Source organism: Falco rusticolus, chromosome 3 (assembly GCF_015220075.1).
Source record: "Falco rusticolus isolate bFalRus1 chromosome 3, bFalRus1.pri, whole genome shotgun sequence".
In the NCBI taxonomy this organism is placed as follows: Eukaryota; Metazoa; Chordata; class Aves; order Falconiformes; family Falconidae; genus Falco; species Falco rusticolus.
In genome coordinates this window covers 50,022,734-50,042,831 of record NC_051189.1, presented here as the reverse complement: position 1 = coordinate 50,042,831, position 20,098 = coordinate 50,022,734, and the positions used below count along the sequence as shown (strand labels likewise).

The window sequence follows — 20,098 nt, the reverse complement described above, 5'->3', positions numbered from 1 at the left end:
CTGGATTCCTTGGTTTTGCCTTTGCACTCTTACCTACACAGCTGTTAGCTGTTACTTGGCATTTTGTTTGTCCTTTAGCTGAAGGAAATTTAATTTGATTGGGAGAAAGTAGTTATGCAGAAACCACAGTATCTTTGACTGTAAGCAGACTGTATGGAATATATCCGTCTAAGCAGAAATGGGTAAAACTTGGTTTTCTGCTCCTTCTGTACAGGATGTGACATTTCTGGCATTGTGCCTGCATTTTTGCGTGTATTTTTTCACCTAGGAAAACCCATCTCTTCCCACCCATTAAGTTTACTGAAACTTCAGCATTTGTGGTTGATGGGAATTGTTATTTTTGTGCCAAAAAGACATTTCCATAAAAATATTGAAGGTAAAGTTGTCAAAAATCCTTGTAGCTTACCATGTTTGAACTGTTCTAGTACACATTTTGATATGCTATATGGGAGTGTGTTGACTACGTAACTGCCAAATTCAAACGAAGTTTGTTTGATACAAATGAAGCGTTCAGAGTACCTAATTTCTGTTTTTGTAACAAAGCTGGGAATCTAAGATTCTTTCAAAAAATAGAACTTTGTGCTCTAAACCACGAAAAGAAATACATTCAAAAGCTGAGGTCTTAATGTAGTTGAAAAGTTACCAAAGCTTAGTGACTGAAAGTATGGCTTCCCATCCAAAGACATTTCAAAAGGTCTAATGTCCTGGAAAACGGATTTTATCCATCTTGAAATAAAGCCTAATTGCTCCTGAAGGTTTTGTTCTGAAAGGGGAGTTAGAGCCTGCTCTTCTGTGTGATCACGCAAATAGCTCTAAGTTTTGTGAGCTTTCCTTAAAAATGTCCAGCTGGCCTGAGCCAAGTGGCAGGGCCCTGCAGAGCTCGGCATCGCCGCCGTGATGCTCCTGGCGGGGCGTCACTCACACAGAGCTGGATGTGGAAACTTACATCAGTGAGGCAAGGAGCGCTGGCAAGGCGGCTGAGGGTTACATCTTTCCACTTCAGAAACTCGGGGGAGATATTAAACATCTGCTTAATCATCAGCAAACTCGCGGCTCTAATTCTCGCTCAAAGGGTGTCGAGTCGAATGGAACCGAGCTGCCAGAGCGCTGCACCTGAGGGGAGGACTTCTGCCCCAGGTTAGCCCCCGGTCCAGAGCCAGAAGAACTGTCTGTGGAGGGAGCCAACTACATTTATATTTGCAACACTTATTTTGCTGCGGCTGTGGCTGCGCTGCACTTTCTGCTTCCTCTGTGGCAGGAGGAAGCCAGGTACCGAACAGTGCGTACTCATAAACCTCCTGCTCGACGGTCCTGCTTTAAATTTCCTGCTTGTAAACTGGGATGGGAAGGGAGACACTCTGCTTTCCACGATCAGAAGACATGGTAGAGCAGCTGTTCCCAGTAACAATAATGACACTACTGCTGATACAAACATTTTCACGATGATGCATGGGAACACTAAATCCAAACCACATTGTTTAGCTAATGCATGCTTTCATTCCGCTAAGGGGGAATGTCACATAACTGAAAGTAAATTGAAGAGATCAGAGTTTAGAAAATATGACAAAGTTGAAAACTTAAAGCTGTATTACACAGTAACATCCTTTAGCAGAGAAACCATTGATCCAAAGCGGTATCCGTATGTGTATTTTATGGCAGTTTATTAGCTATGACTCGCCTCTCGTCAGTCCAGTGAACAGAAACCATTGTGAGTCAGGAATGCTTTCTGCCAAGCAGAGCATATTGATATGTGCTGTGGGAAAGGCGATCTAGCATTGCAACATATCATAGATATGTCAGGCTGTAGGTATGGTTTCTGGTATTTTTCTTTAATCTGCCCTCCCAGTTGGGACTAATGAAACACTGCTCTCAAGGCGTGTGCATGTGCACGTGTACAGAGAGTCCACACACTTGTTTAATAAGGCAAGACCTTTATTTTTCTTAGCAAGAGAAGTACTTGCCTTCAGTAAGCAATGCAGTGCAACAGCTCAGGGACAAATGGAAAGTTAAAGATGAATTGAGACCTGAAACATTTAATTCATAAATTAATTACTGAGCTTAATGATGTCTACCTTAATATTGCGACAGCCTTGCTGCTGGCACACTTGAAATAACTGATATGGATTTGAAAGCTTCTTGGAGAGCTTCTTCTGGCACTGTTGTGGAAAGGTTGCTAAGTTTAGATCACAGGAATGCAAAGTTACTCAATCAAACGCAGAAGTCTGCAAAGTTCATGCAGTAAATGGAGATAAAAATGAGGTTTTGTTTCTTACTAGAAGATCATGAACAGCTTCCCCCCTTCCTTGTCCCTGTGACTTTGCTGTAAGTTCTGAGAAATGGTGTTTCTACCAAGTCTGATATAAGCTAGAAACACCATTAGCAGTGGTTTGGAGGCTGCGTCTGAACTCAGCCAGCAAAGAAGAAAAAAATGGGAGGGAGAGCACGTTAGGGACTTGAAAACTATTTTTAGGTGTGCAGACTAGGGAGCTGACGGCAATACCAAAGTGCTTTTGTGATTACTTGGTTTTCATGTTAGAGAGTAAAGTCTGTCAGCACATTGTTTGTTTTCACTGTCTGGACTCCTGCTTTTGAAAAGCTGATCCAATTAATTTCAATGATACACTATACAGTAATCTTGCCTATTAAAATAAATGGAATCCAGCACTTTCAACTAAAGCCCTTGCCATTATGATCTTCCCATGTATTGTCAGGGTCCTGGAGCACTGCAGCTCGTGAATAACACAGATGGAGGAAGGTTTATAGAGTATGTGGCAGTGGTTTCATTTCATATCTGAAGTGTGAAAATTTTCTTCCAAAGAACAACATCATATGATACTTTTAAAATTAGTAGGCCTGTTTGGCCATACAAATAATTGTTCAGGTGCTGTAGGACTTGTGATGGAGCCCTTTGGAGGGAAAACTGGAGTGCTGCAGAGGCTGTGCGCTAAGTCAAAAAGCCAAATTAAAAACGTATGCAGCCTCACTGCAGCATGTGGGTGGCTTTTAGGCAAGTGCAGAGTGTTGTTAAATGTTGAAATCAAATATAGGCATGGGGAAACCTGGTGTGTGAATGGAAAGACTGATTGCATACTTGCCCTGTCATTTAAATGTGTGGTAGGTTCCTCTGATATTGAAAATCTGCCTGGTAACAAGTCAGCTTGTAGAGAAATACAAATGTGATCCTAAGCCTTCATCCTTTCCTAAAATCTAGCCTTTCTGTAGGGTTGAATTTACAGTTTATTAACAGCTGCCTTTGCATTTTCATGTTGAAGCTGTGAACTTACTGTCTGCTCATTCACCCCGCTGATGGTGCCCATAAAAGCAGACAGCTGGCAACTTAAGTAATGAATATTAACCTCAAAACACAGCACTGAGGTGGAAGAAATCCCTGTTTTGTAGATCTGAAAACTGAGGCACAAAGATTAAATATTTATTCAGCATCCTTTGAAAGGCTGTGGCATGGACAGGATTTGAGGAAAACCTCAGTCCACTACTTGATAATGACCTTTTTATCATCTTGTAGGTAAATGCCAAAAATTCATGCAAAGCTCCTTCTTGGTTTGAAGAACAAAACATTAAGTAAACAGTAATTATTTAGGCTGCCTAACCTGAAACAACCCTGTAACCCTGAGATTTTTCTGTGTAAGACATGGATTCAGTGGATTTTAAAACAGTTCCTGGTATGTGATGATCTAGTTCTTACCTACTGTCTAGCTCACCGTATACAGGATACTCTTTTTCACCAGTTAAAAAAAGGCACAATGCTATTTGAAGTCAAGAAAAATGCATTTTGTATACTAGCGGCTATCTTACCAAGAACATAAAGTAACAACTGTTCTTAAATAGAATTCACATTTTACAGTCCATGTAAAAAGCTTCTCTCATCAGGCCCTTTTGGAAGAGTTGCATGCTTCCGCTAGAACTTCTGCTGAGGGCAGAGCAGTGATCAGATCCTACAAAATCCTCTAAGCACTCCTTTCGTTTCTACTGCTATGGAAGTTGAAGGTGCAAGACACTAAGTCTTAGCTGCATCAAGTTTTCAGAGACTTGTTGATATTGTGAAATAATTTATACCAGCCAGGTATCAGGATGAGGAAGGACCGTGAAGAGTCCCAGGGTGCCATATTCAGTTATTTTAGTGATTTATTGTTTTTAGTTAGTGATTTATTGTATTTAGTTAGTGATTTATTGTTACTTGTTACTGTTCTTTTGTCATTGTTTTCTCAAAATGACTGACAGAAATCCAAATTTAGTAACTGATGCTGCTGGATTTTAAACTTGTCTGAGAGAAACTCTGAGACAGTAGATTTTTAATACATGGAAGGATATTTGTTTTATTCTGGTCAGAATATGTTAATCACTGGCCCTCACTGAGTTGAATATTGGCCAAAAAATACGCTATAATCAGAATCACAGAATGGTCAGGGTTGGAAGGCACCTCTGGAGATCATCTAGTCCAACTCCCTGCTAGAGCAGGTTCACCTACAGCAGGTTGCACAGAGCCTCATCCAGGCGGGTTCCCACAGCCTCTCTGGGCAGCCTGTGCCAGGGCTCTGTCACCCTCAAAGTAAGAAGTTTTTCCTCATATTCAGATGGAAGTTCCTATGCTGCTGTTTGTGCCTGTTGCCCCTTGTCCTGTCACTGGGCACCACTGAAAAGAGCCTGGCCCCATCCTTTTGACACTCGCCCTTAAGATATTTGCAGACATCGATAAGGCCCCCTCTCAGTCTTCTCTTCTCCAGGCTGAACAGCCCCAGCTCCCTCAGCCTTTCCTCACAAGGGAGATGCTCCAGCCCCCTCATCATCTTTGCAGCCCCCTGCTGGGCCCTCTCCAGCAGTTCCCTGTCTCTCCTGAACTGGGGAGCCCAGAACTGGACACAGCACTCCAGACGGGGCCTCACCAGGGCAGAGCAGAGGGGGAGGACAACCTCCCTTGACCTGCTGGCCACACTCCTCCTGATGCACCCCAGGATCCCATTGACCTCCTTGGCTATCAGGGCATGCTGCTGGCTCATGGCCAGCGTGCTGTCCACCAGGACTCCCAGGTCCTTCTCCACAGAGCTGCCTCCCAGCAGGTCGCCCCCAGCCTGTACTGGTGCGTGGGGTTGTTCCTCCCCGGGTGCAGGACCTCACACTTGCCTTTGCTGAGCTTCATTGGGCTCCTCTCCACCCAACTCTCCGGCGTGTCCAGGCCTCGCTGAATGGTAGCACAGCTTTCTAGTGTGTCAGCCACTCCTCCCAGTTTTGTATCAGCAAACTTGCTGAGGACACACTGTGTCCCTTCATCCAGGTCACTGATGAATAAGCTGAACAGGACTGGACCCAGTACTGACCCCTGGGGAACACCACGAGCTACAGGCCTCCAGCTAGACTCTGTGCGGCTGATCACAGCCCTCTGAGCTCTGCCATTCAGCCAGTTCTCAACCCACCTCACTGTACACCCATCTAAACCACACTGCCTGAGTTCACCTATGAGGATGTTATGGGAGATGGTGTCAAAAGCCTTGCTGAGGTGAAGGTAGACAACATCCATCTCCCTTCCCTCATCTACCCAGCCAGCCATTCCATCACAGAAGGCTGTTAGGTTGGTCAGGCATGATTTCCCCCTTGGTGAATCCATGTTGACTACTCCTGACAACCTTCTTTTCCTAGTCATGCTTAGAGGTGACCACCGGGATGAGCTGTTCCATGACCTTTCCAGGGATGGAGGTGAGGCTGACCAGCCTGTAGTGTCCTGGGTCATCCTTCTTGCCCTTTTTGAAGACTTGAGTGATATTGGCTTTCCTCCATTTCTCAGGCACCTCTCCTGTTCTCCATGACCTTTCAAAGTTGATGGAGAGTGGCTTGGCAGTAACATCTGCCAGCTCCCTCAGCTGGTACTCAGCACTTGGAGGTGCATTCCATTAAGGCTCATGGATTGGTGTGCGTCAGGTTTGCTTAAGTGATCTCTAATGCGATCCTCCTTGATCAAGTGATAGTCTTTCTTTCTCCAGACTTCCTCTCTTGTCTCCAGGGTCTGGGAAACTGGAGGGCTGGCCTTGGCAGTAAAGACTGAGGCAAAGAAGGCATTCAGTAACTCCGCCTTCTCTGTATCCTTTGTCACAAGGGCACCCACCTCATTTAGCAGTCAGCCCACACTTTCCCTAGCCATCCTTTTCCTGCTGATGTACTTGATGAAGCCCTTCTTGTTGTCCCTGACCTCCTCCACCAGATTTAGTTCCAAACAGGCCTTACCCTTCCTAATTGCTTCCCTGCATGTTCTGACATCCCTGTATTCCTCCCAAGTGGCCTGTCCTTTTTCCCACATCCACACAAACTTGCTGCTTCTGTTTTTGCCAGAAGCTCCTTGCTCATCCATGCAGGCCTCCTGCCCCTTTGCTCAAAAATAAACCAGTGAATAATCAGCTCAAGAATAAAAACCATGCAGGTACCTTTGGTGGATTAATGCAGGAGAAATAACCCTAAAACTTTCTGAAGCAAGCTAAAAATGATGCTTCAGGTTCTCTAATCCTCCCTCCTCTCCCCGCCCCACTGTGTATTTTATCCATTCACTTTGGGAGAGTTCTGCCCTGAATGCTTTTGCCAGTGACATCACCTTTTAATCTTCCTTCTGTTCATTTGCAGCTACTTTGGAGCTGCAGTTCCTTTTATGTCACTCCCCCAATATTTAGAATTTGTAGTTTCCTCAGATAATTGGCCATCTTGACAAGAAGAGTGACACAATCAGCTGTCAGATACTTTTCATTCCTGACTTCTATGCCAAATCTGACATGTGGATATTGGGATAATAATGTGTTATCTTAATTAGGTGTATCTTCATGATGCATGCTTTATAACAGATAGAGCATATGAAACTACTGCGATGCTTTGCCAGAGTATCTTTGAAATGAGATTCCCTACTCCAGGGTTTTCTTCCTTCTTAAATAAATAAAGAGTAAATGAACAATTGCAGACTCCAAGTCTAAATCCTAGCACTTCCTGTTAAACCTCACAAAATAGTGCAAGAAACATGTTTGGTCTGCTTTTTAAGGCTTGATGATGTGATAGGAAGGATGTTGTATGTAACATCAAAGAGTGATGTTGTTATACCTCTGAAGCATGACTTCTGGAAGTCTGAGTGAAATAATGTATGTTCATTTTTCTCCTGAATATGGCACTTTTTAATAGGCTTGGATTCTTATCAGAAATGTTCCAGCAGTTTCCTTCATTGTGTTTGTGTGTGCTTTTTTTTTTTGACTAGCCAAATTTCTCTCACACTTCCCAAGGCCCTGTTAAGTGACTCCTTGCTGGGTTTAGTTAAGAGCGGTGCCGAGCAAATTGCAAGCTGCCAAAACCAGCCAACAAACCACTGGTGATAAGCAAATGTTTCTGCTCTTTCAGCTCATGGTGAATGTTGCTGTTTTTTTAATTCCAGCCCATGATGTTCAAGTGGAAAATGGCGGTCTGGACTACGGACAGACCTGAACAGTGTTTTGGACTTCAGCTTACAGAGTCTGGGAAAGGATCAGGGTGGATCATAACTTTCGCACTTGACATCTATATATACATGTTAGGATTAAAGTCTTGAGAGTATTCCTGGCCCAGTGATCATCCTTGTAAGTGACTTCTTGGAGGTGTATGTGATGGTCTTGGAGGAGAATTTAGATCTGTGTATTTATATCTCACTAAGAACGATTACAGACCTGTTTGTGAAAGACCATAAAATGTGAATCTTTACAGAGCCCTGCAGAACAAAGTGTGTCATGCACCAAAGGTAATTCATAGGGCATGACTGCATTGATTTCTTCTCTATGTCCTCTACTGTAGTGAATACGTTATGAGTATATTGTGTTTTTCTCCATTTGCTCCTCCAAACGTAGCCTGAAGGGAGTAGATCTTGCCTGTTGGAGCATGCCTATACTCTTTTTTTTAGTGTGTTCTCATCATTGTCCTCAAACCCAAGTCCATTAATTGTCTATGCAACATGTCCATATGCTGGCATGCGCATGGCAAGAGGCTTAGGGCATGCCAGTGACTTTCCCAGGAGGAGAGATGTGAGCCCAGGGCAAAGTATTTCCTCAGTGCAGTTTTCTCAGCAGTTAGCTCTGCTGCAGTGTTGCACTTTCCTTTGTCATCTGAAACAGATTTTATGAAAGCCAAAGCTGGCCAGTTATTAAATTCAGACAAATAAAGTTTCTGTAGTTATGAAGGATAGTGAATTCCTTGTTTGTCCTGTGAATGGGATGTGCTTTAAAGGTGGGAGCAGGTGACAGACTCCTAGTATTCCTGGCTGTGCCACTGATTTGCTTCAGAACTGATGTCTTTCCACAAGTTGTATTCACATTCAGGTCTTCACCTGTAAAAGGATGGTACCTATATCCCAGCCACAGGCATGCTTATTTATAAATCCCATTGAGAACCTTAGATGAGAGACCAATGTCTACGTTAACAAAATGCAGATTTCAAGACTGGCTCTACAGAGTGAAACAGCTGGCTGTCTCAGGAGAAAGGTGACTGCTTCACAATTCTAACCAGCCTATGGGAGATGGAGGTAATAGGATAGTTTCATTCAAGTGTGTGTTCCAGATCTGAACTAAAATGCGGAGGTAGATGCTCCCAGAGTATTTTGTTTTTATGTTGGACAAAAGGTAGACTACATAAAAGACCCAAAACAAGCGAAACGGCAGTTAATTTTAATACAGTGGAAACTAGTTTAATGTCACCTCTTCATGTGTGAGAGCTCAATAGTATCTCATAGTAAGTTTGCTGTTTTCTTTGTGTTCTTTACAGTTTTGATCCAGCTTCATCAAATGCAGGACAAAGAAGTATTGAATAGTGAAGGGAAGACTGTTTGGAAAGAAAATAATAGAACAGCAAACAGCCTGCTGGTCAGAGCAGCCAGTGGGAACGGGGGGGGGGGCTGGTTGTACAGATCCCTGTTTATTCAGCATGGAACCCCTCCAACAGGAGAAATTAAGACTGCTATACATAGCCACTAATGTGCTTGTTATGAAGGAGACCATGGAGAAAGGACCTGAACCTAGTTCTTCCATATCCTGCCCCTAGGGAGGGTACTAACCACCAGCTTTTGGATCTGGCAGGCACGTTGTCTTAGTGCAAGTCCTCTGCTGTGGAGTGCTAATCCCACCTTGCAGCAGACCGTTCTTTCCCAGGAGACATTGTGTTAAAACTAATGAATTCCTATAACAAATTTTGGTTTGAACAAAGCAGTATTTTTGGATACAGAAATATTTATTTGAAAAATTCCCAGCTTATGCTTGGTGTTCCGGTCACAAAAGCCACTTTGTACCTCATTTGTATTTCTCGGGGGCCCTAATGAAGATTGTGTGTCTCCTTTCCTCTGGGTCCCTCAAGCACATAATTTAGCAGTGTGTTGCACATCTTAGTACTACTGTAGTAGCTCCTCGTTGTAATCACAGACCAGGGCTAACGTGATGTTACATACGTTGCAAAACAAAAAGCTTTGTGGTGGTCCCCAAGGTGTTTGTTATCTAAACATAAGTTAAAAGGCTGGAAGTGGACGGTGTGGGTAGAGTGTGTGTGTGTGTAGCAAGGAATATAAATGATATAAAGATGCTAAGATATAAGTGATAATTTTAAATATATTTTTTGTCAAGGCCTTATATGTGTAGTGCAGAAGGGAAGAATGCTAAAGAAAGGTTTGAAATGATATAATTATTGATAAAGATATCCATTTTCACATGACTAAATCAGCAAGAATATTAAATGTCTTAATGAACTCTGGAGTGCAGTACTGTGAGAGAAGGTTTCACCGATGATTTAAAATATGACATGATTTTTTTGCAGATATTGTGTTTTAATGTAGGTGTTACTTAAGAAGGATGTGGGAAGGACAACAGTCTGTCTACTTATATTCAGATAATCGTATTTGTTTATTATTGGTATTGTCTTGCTGGGTGCAAACTAGACAGTGTATGAGCTGGTCCTGCCAAGCAGATTGATCGAGGTCAAGAAGAACATGTAGGATAGACGATGTCCTTTAATCTAATTAGCCAAATGTAAACCAGAAAATACCTTGTGTGATGCTGCTATTGCTGATGGAAATTTGGGAAAGTGAAATATATGGTCAGGCCATCATACTCTAGAATCATAGACTATCTCAAGTTGGAGGGGACCTATATATATATCATGAGTCCAACTCCTTGTTCCTCACATGATTGACTAAAACTAAACCATATGACTAAGAGCATCATCCAGATGCTCCTTGAACTCTGACACGCTTGGTGCCTTGAGCTTCCCTGGGGAGCCTGTTCCAGTGAGTGACCACCCTCTCAGTGAAGAACCTTTTCCTAATATCCAATCCAAACTTCCCCTGATGTATCTTCATTTCTATCGCTGATCACCAGAGAGAGATCAGCACCTGCTCCCCCTGAGGAAGGTGTAGGCTGCGATGAGGTCACCCCTCAGTCTTCTCTTCAAGCTGAACAAACAGCGGCTTCTTGTAAGTCTTGCCCTCAAGGCCTTTCACCATCTTGGTTGCCTTTCTGTGGATACACTTTAATAATCTGATGTCCTTATATTGAGGTGCCCAAAACTGCACACAGTACTTAAGGTACCATCATATAGCTGCTGCTAAAGCAATGTGTGCTTGCTTTTTAAAATTTGCCCCTTATAATGAATGTAGTCCTCTTCTCTAACCTTAGGTTAGAACTGTGCATGCTTTTGGAGAATGAGCGCATCTCTGAACCAGAGACAAATGATGAGTCTTTCTCCTCCTCTCATCCTCTCTGCTATGAGAAGCTAACCTCTTTTCTTTCAGTTCTTTCCTTTAATCAGCATGTATACTGGGTGATTTAGGATGAGTTCTCCATGAAGGATGAAATGATGTAATGTATGTGGTTGAGATAAAGAAGTATTCAGGTGCAATTTAAATTAAAGGATGGCCAGAGACCTTCCAGGGACAGCTGTCATAAACTATAATGCCACTTGGAGTCTGGATGTTGTGGAAGACTGCTGGCAAAGAATTTCCTTGCTCAGATAAGCTGGTCCAATCTTCTCTCTCTCAACTTCTCTATGGGTAGCAGAATTATTATAATATTTAATTCTGTATGGGATAGCACCTCTCTGAATGATGAGTGTTTATAAAAGCTTTCAAACTTGAAAAGCATGTAGCATTCTTCCCTTTGATAAATGACTAAAGGATTTTTAGGAATAGTAAACATTAAGCGTGGTAGAAGAAAATAGTTTATTACCAAGACAAGACTGGTAACATAGTTTTGAGCAATTTATACAGGCACAGCTGGAAAGTCATCATATATTATTGAAGCTTGGTTTGCAAATGGGAATCTGGCTGGCAAAACAATGTTGAGAAGGAGCGGGGCAATTATGTATAGGATGAGGTGCCAGGATACAAATAGCTTCTCCTTTGGAAGAGGGCTGAAGCTCAGCTGATGGCTGATACCAGTTTTGTTGCATTTTTCTGCACTATGCTATCATGTAATTACCACTTAGTGTGTGAATTTTCACAGCGTGAAAAACCTCACCCCTAAGTCAACAGAATTTACGTTGTCTTAATAGAGATACAGTTACACTAAGTAAAGTGTTTTATTTTAAATTGCTTATTTAAGCCTTATTGGCAAAAGAATTTGTAAAGTTTGGACAAGCTTTGCCAGTGTAGCTCTGCTAGAAAACTTTTTCTTAAGAGTCAGACTGGGAAGCTTTTGAACCTTGGGTTCTAATGTGCAGCACAGAAAGAAAGAGAAATGGATTCTTGCCTATTCCAGATAACAGTGAAGAAGCTGCCCAATCTGTCGCACCTAACCATGCTGCTGAATCGCTAAGCTACAGATCCCCGGTATCAGCAACTCTTCATCAATCTGGTAAGACTGAAGCCAGCTCTAAAAACAAACATTTCCTCCATGAACAATGTGTTTGTTATATTTTCTCATTTGTTTATGATGGCTGTGTCAGCCGCACTGATTTACATAAACACTGCCAATCCTGGGACGTTACATTCTCAACAAAAGTAGCTGAGTACAAACAGCATTCCGAAGTTTTAATTCATATTGTATAAACATAACAGATGTTGATAAAATGAGCCAAAAAGAAAATACAACAAAAGAGACCATTTCAAGGGGGCTTTTGATTAAAATACATTCCAGATTGACAAAATGATACAATGTTAATGGAATAGATCATTTAAATGTCATTATTTGGCTCTTGTAGTCCTATAAAGCAAATACAACGCAATACTTTTGAGGTTTTAGGCTCCATTACGGTACAGTGCCTATATATCAACTTATAAATAAAGCTATATTTCTTTCCCCTTTTATTTTTTTTTTAATCCCTGCTATGACATTGCCACATTTATTTCCTAAATACTATACTAAAATACTGGGTCCAAAAGCAATAATGCGTTTGGTATACTGAATAAAGCCTAAAATAAACCTGTTATAAACAAATGTAGTTTCTGCCTTGGTGACTTCCAGTCTGCAGCATTGAAACTGAGGCGGGGAGGACCCTAGGAAATCCAGGCCAGAGAGCCTAATTCAGATGGGTTTTATTTAAGAAGATATAAAATCTGCTTCTGTTTACTTAGGTGTAACGAAGATGAGACTGAGTTTTAGATTCATCTAGTCTGAATCCCTTGCTTTGAGAATAGCTAGAAGCAGAGAAAAGTTATAAAACCCACAACAATCCTAATATCCATTATCTAGTTTGGTTTAAGAGTTTCCTTTTAACAGATGGGGAAACTGAGGTGGAGAGAGGGTGCATGGCTTTTCAAAGCTCAAGATGAGGTTATACATGGCAGTAGAAGCCAGCTCAGCCGAGACTCAGTCCAGTGCCTGCACCATTGGGCCACACAAGTTACTTGTTATGGGAAACCTATTGCACTCAATTAGGTTTCACATTGATACCTAACCTTTTAGTGCCTGATGTGATTCCTGAAGCACAAACTTTAGTATCCCTTCCTACAACTTGTTATGATCACTCGTGAAAGCTCTGTTTCTGATATCCACAGAAATAACCACTGTGAAGTCTTTGGGCATAATGATTTCCTGTGGCAGTGAGTTCCACAGCAAAATGATGTGTGGTATAGAAAGAAGAAACCATTTTGCCTTTAATTTTTTTCCTCTTTGAATGTCTTGTCAGTCCTGTAAATGAAAGAGGGAGAAGAGACGTGTCCCTCTATCTGTGCATTGATTTATATTATTTTATCATGTCTTTGTTTCATTTTCCCGCTGTCTGGGGAAGCATACACCTGGGAAGCATAATACACCTTCTCTGGCAGAACAGGCCAAGTCATAAGAAGGATGCTGTAGAATTAAATGAAAAGTAAAAACCTAGTGAATACCTATATAAGCTATAAAGACCAGCTTGGTTAACAATAAAGCGGTCTTTAGCTCTGTTTCTATCAAGAAACAGTTATAGCCCTCATAGTTTTCAGTGACCAGTTTAGTACTTGCAGACCTTCTTCTTAGAGCCATATGATTGTTTTCTTTGTCCTCTTTCCTGCAGTCTATGTGAATTGACTTTTATAAGCATTGACTGCAAAATATTACAGGATGTCATAAATGGTTGTGTAATGAGATAGCAGCTATAAAAAAACTTAAGACTTAATAAATATTAAGGTCACTGACTATTTCCAAGTAAAAACTCAGACCATATCAATGGAGCTCAACTTAGCTTTTCTAGCCTGTGAGATTTGGGTACATTCCAGTCATAATAGTTTATTTAGAGTGAACCTGATGGTTTACCAAAAAAAGAGTGTCTTTTTACTATGGTATTTCCTGGTGTTTTAGGTATAATTGGGGATGGGGAACAGGGAGAGAAGAATTAATGTTCTTATTGGCTCCTGTCCCTCAGCTCTGCTACCCCTCTCCCCAGCCTCCTTCTTCTGCCTCTCCTTCCCACCCCTGTGGCAGGGGTGCGCTCATGCTTTTGTGTTCTCCCTATGTCTTCTCTCTTTGCCTCACAGGACCCGTACATAAACAAATCTGCAATGTCAGTCCAAGCTCATTTCTCACTGCAACACACCTACATCATCTTCCACACCCTGAGGCTGTGCCACCTTACTGTTGTTGACCCACAGAACTGAGTGGTTGGGGTGATCACTAGGAAGGACCTGCTGCCTTTCCCACTAAAGGAGAAGCTCAGGCTCCAGCTGGCACCACAGAGCCCTGATGCAGGTGAACAGCCCCTGAATTCATGGCCATGGATACGTTCTTAGGCTTTGCCACTTCTTTTTGAGGCCATGTTCTTCCTTGGGAAAAAAAAATCAGAGCTTTTCCACTTGATCCCTTCTGGAGAAGAGATGCTTAAAAGCTGTTGTATCTAGACATGTAGGAATGGAGCCCAGAGCTATGTCTCTTCAGCTGTTTGATGATTGTGAAATCCATTAATTTAAATGCTTGTGAGACAAAATAAGAGTTCGTGTGTTTAGGGAAGATGTACATAAAATTGGATGTGAAGGGATGGATGTCAAGAATGCTTTTGTCACACCGTCTATGCCTCCCAATGAAAAAATATCATGACCATTGGCAGTGGTTACGTTGGCAAAGTGTTTCAGTGAAGACTAAATCTTCAGCCTCTGAGTATCTGCCTGTTAAAAAGGAGAATGTTTCCATATCAGTGTTTTTATGTTGGAATATGTATGATTAACTGAGAGGAAATACTGCCTTGAGAGAGGTGGGCAACCAAAAGGAACAAGGGCTTGGCCTTTCTGATTGGCCTACATGCATTAGAAGTTGAAAGGGGGAATTGTGCATGACAGAAAGGTATTGACTGTGGGGCACCTTCCAAATTCCCATCACACTTCTCAGCAAGAGAAACTTAACATGGTTTTCTGTTGCCTACATTTCTTTCAATTTCTGCAGCTCCTGGAATAGGCTCTCTTTCTCTCCTTCCATCTGGCATGATAACATTTTTAGTTATGTTCATGTGCAGTGAGGTATGGGGCAAATTTTAATAATGGGGAAGCAACATGATAAATTGTGGGAGTAGTTTTTGTGTATATAGCAGCATATTTACAAACTGAGTGCAAATTAATTAATTCTTCATGGTTTTTGAGTCATACAATGTTTGAAAACTTGGAAAGTGTTGTTTGTTAATAAATTGATGTGAACAATTTTTTGGATAAAGACACTTTTAGATTTCCTTCTGTGACTTCGTAATTGATGTTTAATTTTGTTCTGTTAAGTACCAGAGGGATTCCCACAGATTGGGATATTAAAATCAAACATGTATGAAGGAATCCACCACTATTAATGTTGTTAGAATAAATACCAAGGAAAACTAGTAACAACTTACTGGTTATAAAAAACTTGACAAAATTCCTGAAAGTGAATTTCTGGTATTTGAATCATGCAGCTTTGAGTCTCCTACGGATCAAAGATTTGCTGGATTTTCTCCTGTTTTCCCTGCTGGATCCTGTCCTTATTATCAATAATCTTGCTTTTGTAGCACCACAGAGAACGCACAGCACTTTAAAACTTAAGTGTCCAGTCAACTCAAAGAGGTGGCAGCCCAGAAACTTGTAAAGGTATGTGAGAAGGGCGCTTTAAATGGTCAGTTAAAATGTCATATGTGGGGTGAGAAATGCTTTGCAAATCACCCATCCAAGAGAAATGAAGGTGGATGTTTATTTAGCTCCTGTTAAATTAGTAATCTTTTGTTCACTGGTACACTAGTAAGGTCATTGTCACTATTGATCTATGCCTCACCTACCTGAAAAATGCAAAGTTGAAGGAATTAGGGTTTGTGTGCTAGCAGAACAAGAGATCTAATCTAAAACCCCCTAGTGATTTCCCCTTAAGGATGTGAGAATCTCTTCTTCTCCTCTTGATAATCAAATCTGAATAACCTTGCCATGAATTTGCATTTTTGGTTCAAAGCCCATTGCTGATTTCCTTTTCCTTTATTTACTGAGTACACAAAGTATCACCCTTCTAAGACCTGAGTAATCTAATTTGTTTTTGCTTATAGTATCTGTGGCTAAATGACTCAGTACAAACTGTAGCTGGGGTGTACTTTGCAGAGTATGAGGGCTGCGGACAGCCAGGATATCTGTAACTCATTACCCAACTTTGAACTGGTCACTTAAATGCTTGGCATACCGTTTGCTCTTCCTTTACAGTTGGAACAGTGATACAGATCCACCATAGTTACTGTGAAAAGAACATGTGTGAAAGATATTATAGGAATATAAACTACTCTATAATAATATTTTGTGCAGGCCAGTTGCAAAAAGCAGTGTGGGATGGAATTCCCCCGCCATCAGTAACAAGTGTAATTTCTGAAGAAAAGTTCACAAAATTTACATGGAACTTCTCTTAACTGTGTTGTGAGCTGGGTGGGGGACAGCATGTTGCATTTTTCCATACATTATTAACTAGTTCCATTGCTAGATAAGTTTTTTTTGTGTTTTGAATACACACAAACCAGAATTCCTCCCAGGACTTCCTGAAACAAGTGGCTCCCTTATATTCTGGACTCCAGGGACAATTCCATCTCATCACAAACCCTCATAGTGTAATACATATATGAAAGTGAAAACATGAAATTTGTAGGAATTGGTAGGAAAATACGCAGTTCTCATGATTCTTATATAGAACAAGACTCTAAGGAACGGCAGTAACAAGTAGTCATATCATTTGACTGTTTGGCACAAGGTACTTTGGGTTTTCTTCTTGTCTGCTTATAGTGAATGGTATATGTTCTGCTATTTCCTCATATGATTTGAACTAAAAAATAGATAGTTACAGAAAAGGTGCTATTTTTATATGAAATACAGTTTGTTTATGAATTTTCACAATTTCTAAACACAAATCTCTGTGACAGAGATAAAGGACTTCACAACAAAATTCAAGTAATTGGCATTATTTTTGGTTTATACTATGCATCTGTACCTCTTTCATCTCACCCTCCTTTATGATTCTGTTGTTCTAACACTTCTTTCTCTCTTAAACTAAAATATGGCTTAAAACACAGACAGACTGAACTTTAGATCTAGGTTTGAAGTACAGCCATGCAAAATTCCCCCCATTCAATTAGAAAAAATGCTTTCACATTAGAAACGTAAAACCATCTGTGCATTACATATGAGCATAAACTATTGTGAGAAGGCTTTTGTGGTATGCAGCTTTAATGCATGGTTTTACAGGTATCCTGTAATGTCTACATGCTTATGTTAATGTATGTAACATTGGAGGTGTTTTTCCTGTCATGTGATACTGACATACTTTAGAGTTAATTGCCTAGTGTTTTTAAACTGCCTGGTTTATCACGCTGTAGAACCTTTTAACATTTTCTTGTTTTCCAGTTAATTATTCCTTGCATTTTTAAATGGGACATTGTCCTGTAATTGTACACGTTTATTTGCTGACCATGAACAGAAAAGCCTAAAGGAGGGAGGACAGATGAAGAAATTCTTACTGTCTATATAAAAATGATGACTTTAAAGATGCAGGGACCAACACTGCTGAAGGTACTAGTAATAGGATATAGTCTATCTTACCTCAAGCCTGAGATAGCCTTGAGCCAAAAAGCTAAAGGGGAATGAAAATGTAACCAGCTGTACTCTGCAAGAGTAGCGCCTGGAAAATCACTGATGAGGAAGTGCTGCAAAATGTCGGTGTTGTCTCTGCTGCCCCTTTCCACATAGCTTCAGCTAACAGAGCTGTCAGTGTACCTCTGGTGATCGTGAAATCACTTAATGAAATGAAGTGTAACCAGCTCTCTGCTAAACTAGTGGTTAATTAAGTGTGACCATCAAGTGATGGGAACCATAGTAGTATACAAGGGAACGCTTGTTCAATCCTGAAAGGCCTATTAAAGTAAGAGGAAATATGTGATCAGCACAGTTGTCTGAATGTCTAACACGGTACGGCGTGGGAATGCCAGCATCAGAGTTCAAACACATGAGGAGTTACTGCTGCTTGCTTGAGGTACTGAACAAACCAGAATAACTTACACTATGTGATTGTAATCAATGCCTAGCACACTTCTTAGGGGCCAAAGCAATGAAATGGTTGACTAACTTGCGGTATCTCATTAAACTGGCAAATCTTGCTTGTCTGAGATCATAGACTGTGTACAAAGAGTCAGCATTCTGCCACTGTGGCCACTTCTTACTCCGTGCCAGCAGAGAAACTGTGAGGAAGTACCAGTTTCTGCATATTTTATTTTGAAGGGGTTACAGACAAGAATTTGTATTTTTGTGCAGTTTATATTTGCAAAGAGCTCTGTAGACTTAAGTCCCAGGGCTTCTGCTGTGATGTTGCTATAATCACCCCTCTTATATACGGAGGAGCTGAAATATGCATGTGAAGTACCTCCTGAGGATCAGAAAGTGAGTCTGTGGCAAAGCCAAAGGAGAACTTCAGACTCCTGACTTCTTTTCTTCTCAATACTAATCTCTTACTTGTAAAGTAGACCCAAAAGCTAGCATTAAGGGAAGGCATGGCAAGTTGTGTGACTCACATTTTTGTCGGCTTTGATGTACAAGAAGGAAGTGTTTCTAGTGTGACAGGGCTGTCCCCGGTATACAGAGCAAAGCCACCTGTGCAGCAGGGAGGGCTGTGAGGACTGCACCTGTGCAGGAGGCACTGTAGTCCTGTATGAGTGCTCTCGATGTGAATGCAGCCTGAAAGCCTTCCTGAGATACACTGGGTACAGCTGGTCAGCACAGCAAAGGATAGGACCGCTGCTGAGTCACTGCATTGCAAATGCAGAAAGTATGGGTTTCTGTGAAAGCATGAGATGGAAAACAATAAATGCACAAGACTTGATATGTCTGGTATGTGTGTATACAAACAGATGCGAACATCTATGTGGGTGTGTGCACACATATGCAGGTAAGGAACCTCGTTTTGTAACTATCATTTGTAGTTTAGAAGACAGGTTAAGCACTGGATGAGGATGTACATTTCCTTTTAGGAAAAAAAAGGGGAAATAAGCTATGTATATCTTGAGCTTTACTACCCTACAATCATACAGACCACTACCTGTAGAAACTTTTCCAGTCCTCAGGGGGTAAACAATAGGACAGGGATTAGTGTTGATGCGAGTTATGGGTTGAGAGCAGGGCACAGAGGTCAAACAGACAGAAGGGATTTAAAGTAGCTTGGTGAATCAAGTGCCCAAGATAGCAGAGTCTTGCAGGACATACAAATAAAAAGGAGTGATATTTATCTGAAATGCCAGCAACAGTACAAAACATAAACGTTAATCACAAAAACGCCATGGCATTTCTTTAATCGGCCTGGTTTGATTGGATCTCTGTCAGAGATCTGTCTTGCACCTTGTCTTTAAGGTGAAGAACATCTAAAAACATCAGCTCTTTGAACTTATAAGGTGAGTTTTACAGAGTCACAGAAGAATTTAGGTTGGAAGGGTCCTCTGGAGGTCATCTAGTCCAACCCCCTGCTCAGACGAGGTCTGACTAGATCAGGTAGCTCAGGGCCATGCCCAGTCAAGCCCTTGACACCTCCAAAGATAGAAAGCCCACATCTTCTGTTCCAGCTTCATGGTAAAAGATTTTTCTTATATTCAATTAGGATTTTCCGTGCTCCAACTTTTGTCCATTGCCTATCATTGTGCACCTACAAGCAGAGTCTGGCTCTGTCTTCTTTGTACCCTGAGGCCAGGTAGTTTCAGCAGTCATGTCTCCTTTAAGCCTCCTCTTCTCCAAGCTGATGGGCTCATCTCTCTAAGCCTCTCCTCATATGCCCGTGCTCCAGCCCCCTGGCCAGTCTGGTGGCCTGCTGCTGGACTGGCTCCGGTGTGTCAATATTTTTCCTGTACTGTGGAGCTTTCCCATCACCCCAAACCAGCTTGTACTGGTGCCATGCTAATCTTCTCTGTATCATTCGAATTTTAGTATATAGGCTGCCAAAGAGAACATGATTTCATTAGAAGATAAGCTAGAACTATGAATTTTCTAAAAAGAAGAAACTTTGAGACAATGGAAATTAAAGGCTTTTAACCCATTTCTGCCTTCTCTCTCATTACCCTTATGTTCTGGTCTTTTTCTCAGCCACAAATTTCAGTGGCTTCATGCACTGTAAGGAAGTCTTCACAATCCTCTCTCAGCATCCTGGGAGAAGTATTTACATCAGCTTGGGCCCTTGGTTGTGTA

The 20,098-nt window shown here is 41.5% G+C and overlaps 1 protein-coding gene and 1 non-coding gene across 2 annotated transcripts in view; one reads left to right on the top strand and one right to left on the bottom strand.

The window, feature by feature from the left end:
• LOC119144974 (chloride channel protein C-like) overlaps positions 1 to 14,258 on the top strand; it is an 81,105-nt gene extending 66,847 nt beyond the window's left edge. The window contains 4 exon segments of the mRNA XM_037380960.1: positions 10,665 to 10,779; positions 11,745 to 11,840; positions 13,940 to 14,148; positions 14,228 to 14,258. Coding sequence (XP_037236857.1) covers positions 10,665 to 10,779; positions 11,745 to 11,840; positions 13,940 to 14,148; positions 14,228 to 14,258 — 451 coding nt within the window.
• Positions 14,259 to 19,758: 5,500 nt separating this feature from the next.
• LOC119145710 lies at positions 19,759 to 19,864 on the bottom strand. Its single transcript, XR_005103515.1, has one exon. It is a non-coding gene; the product is annotated as a U6 spliceosomal RNA (small nuclear RNA).
• Between the last annotated feature and the right edge of the window lie 234 nt (positions 19,865 to 20,098).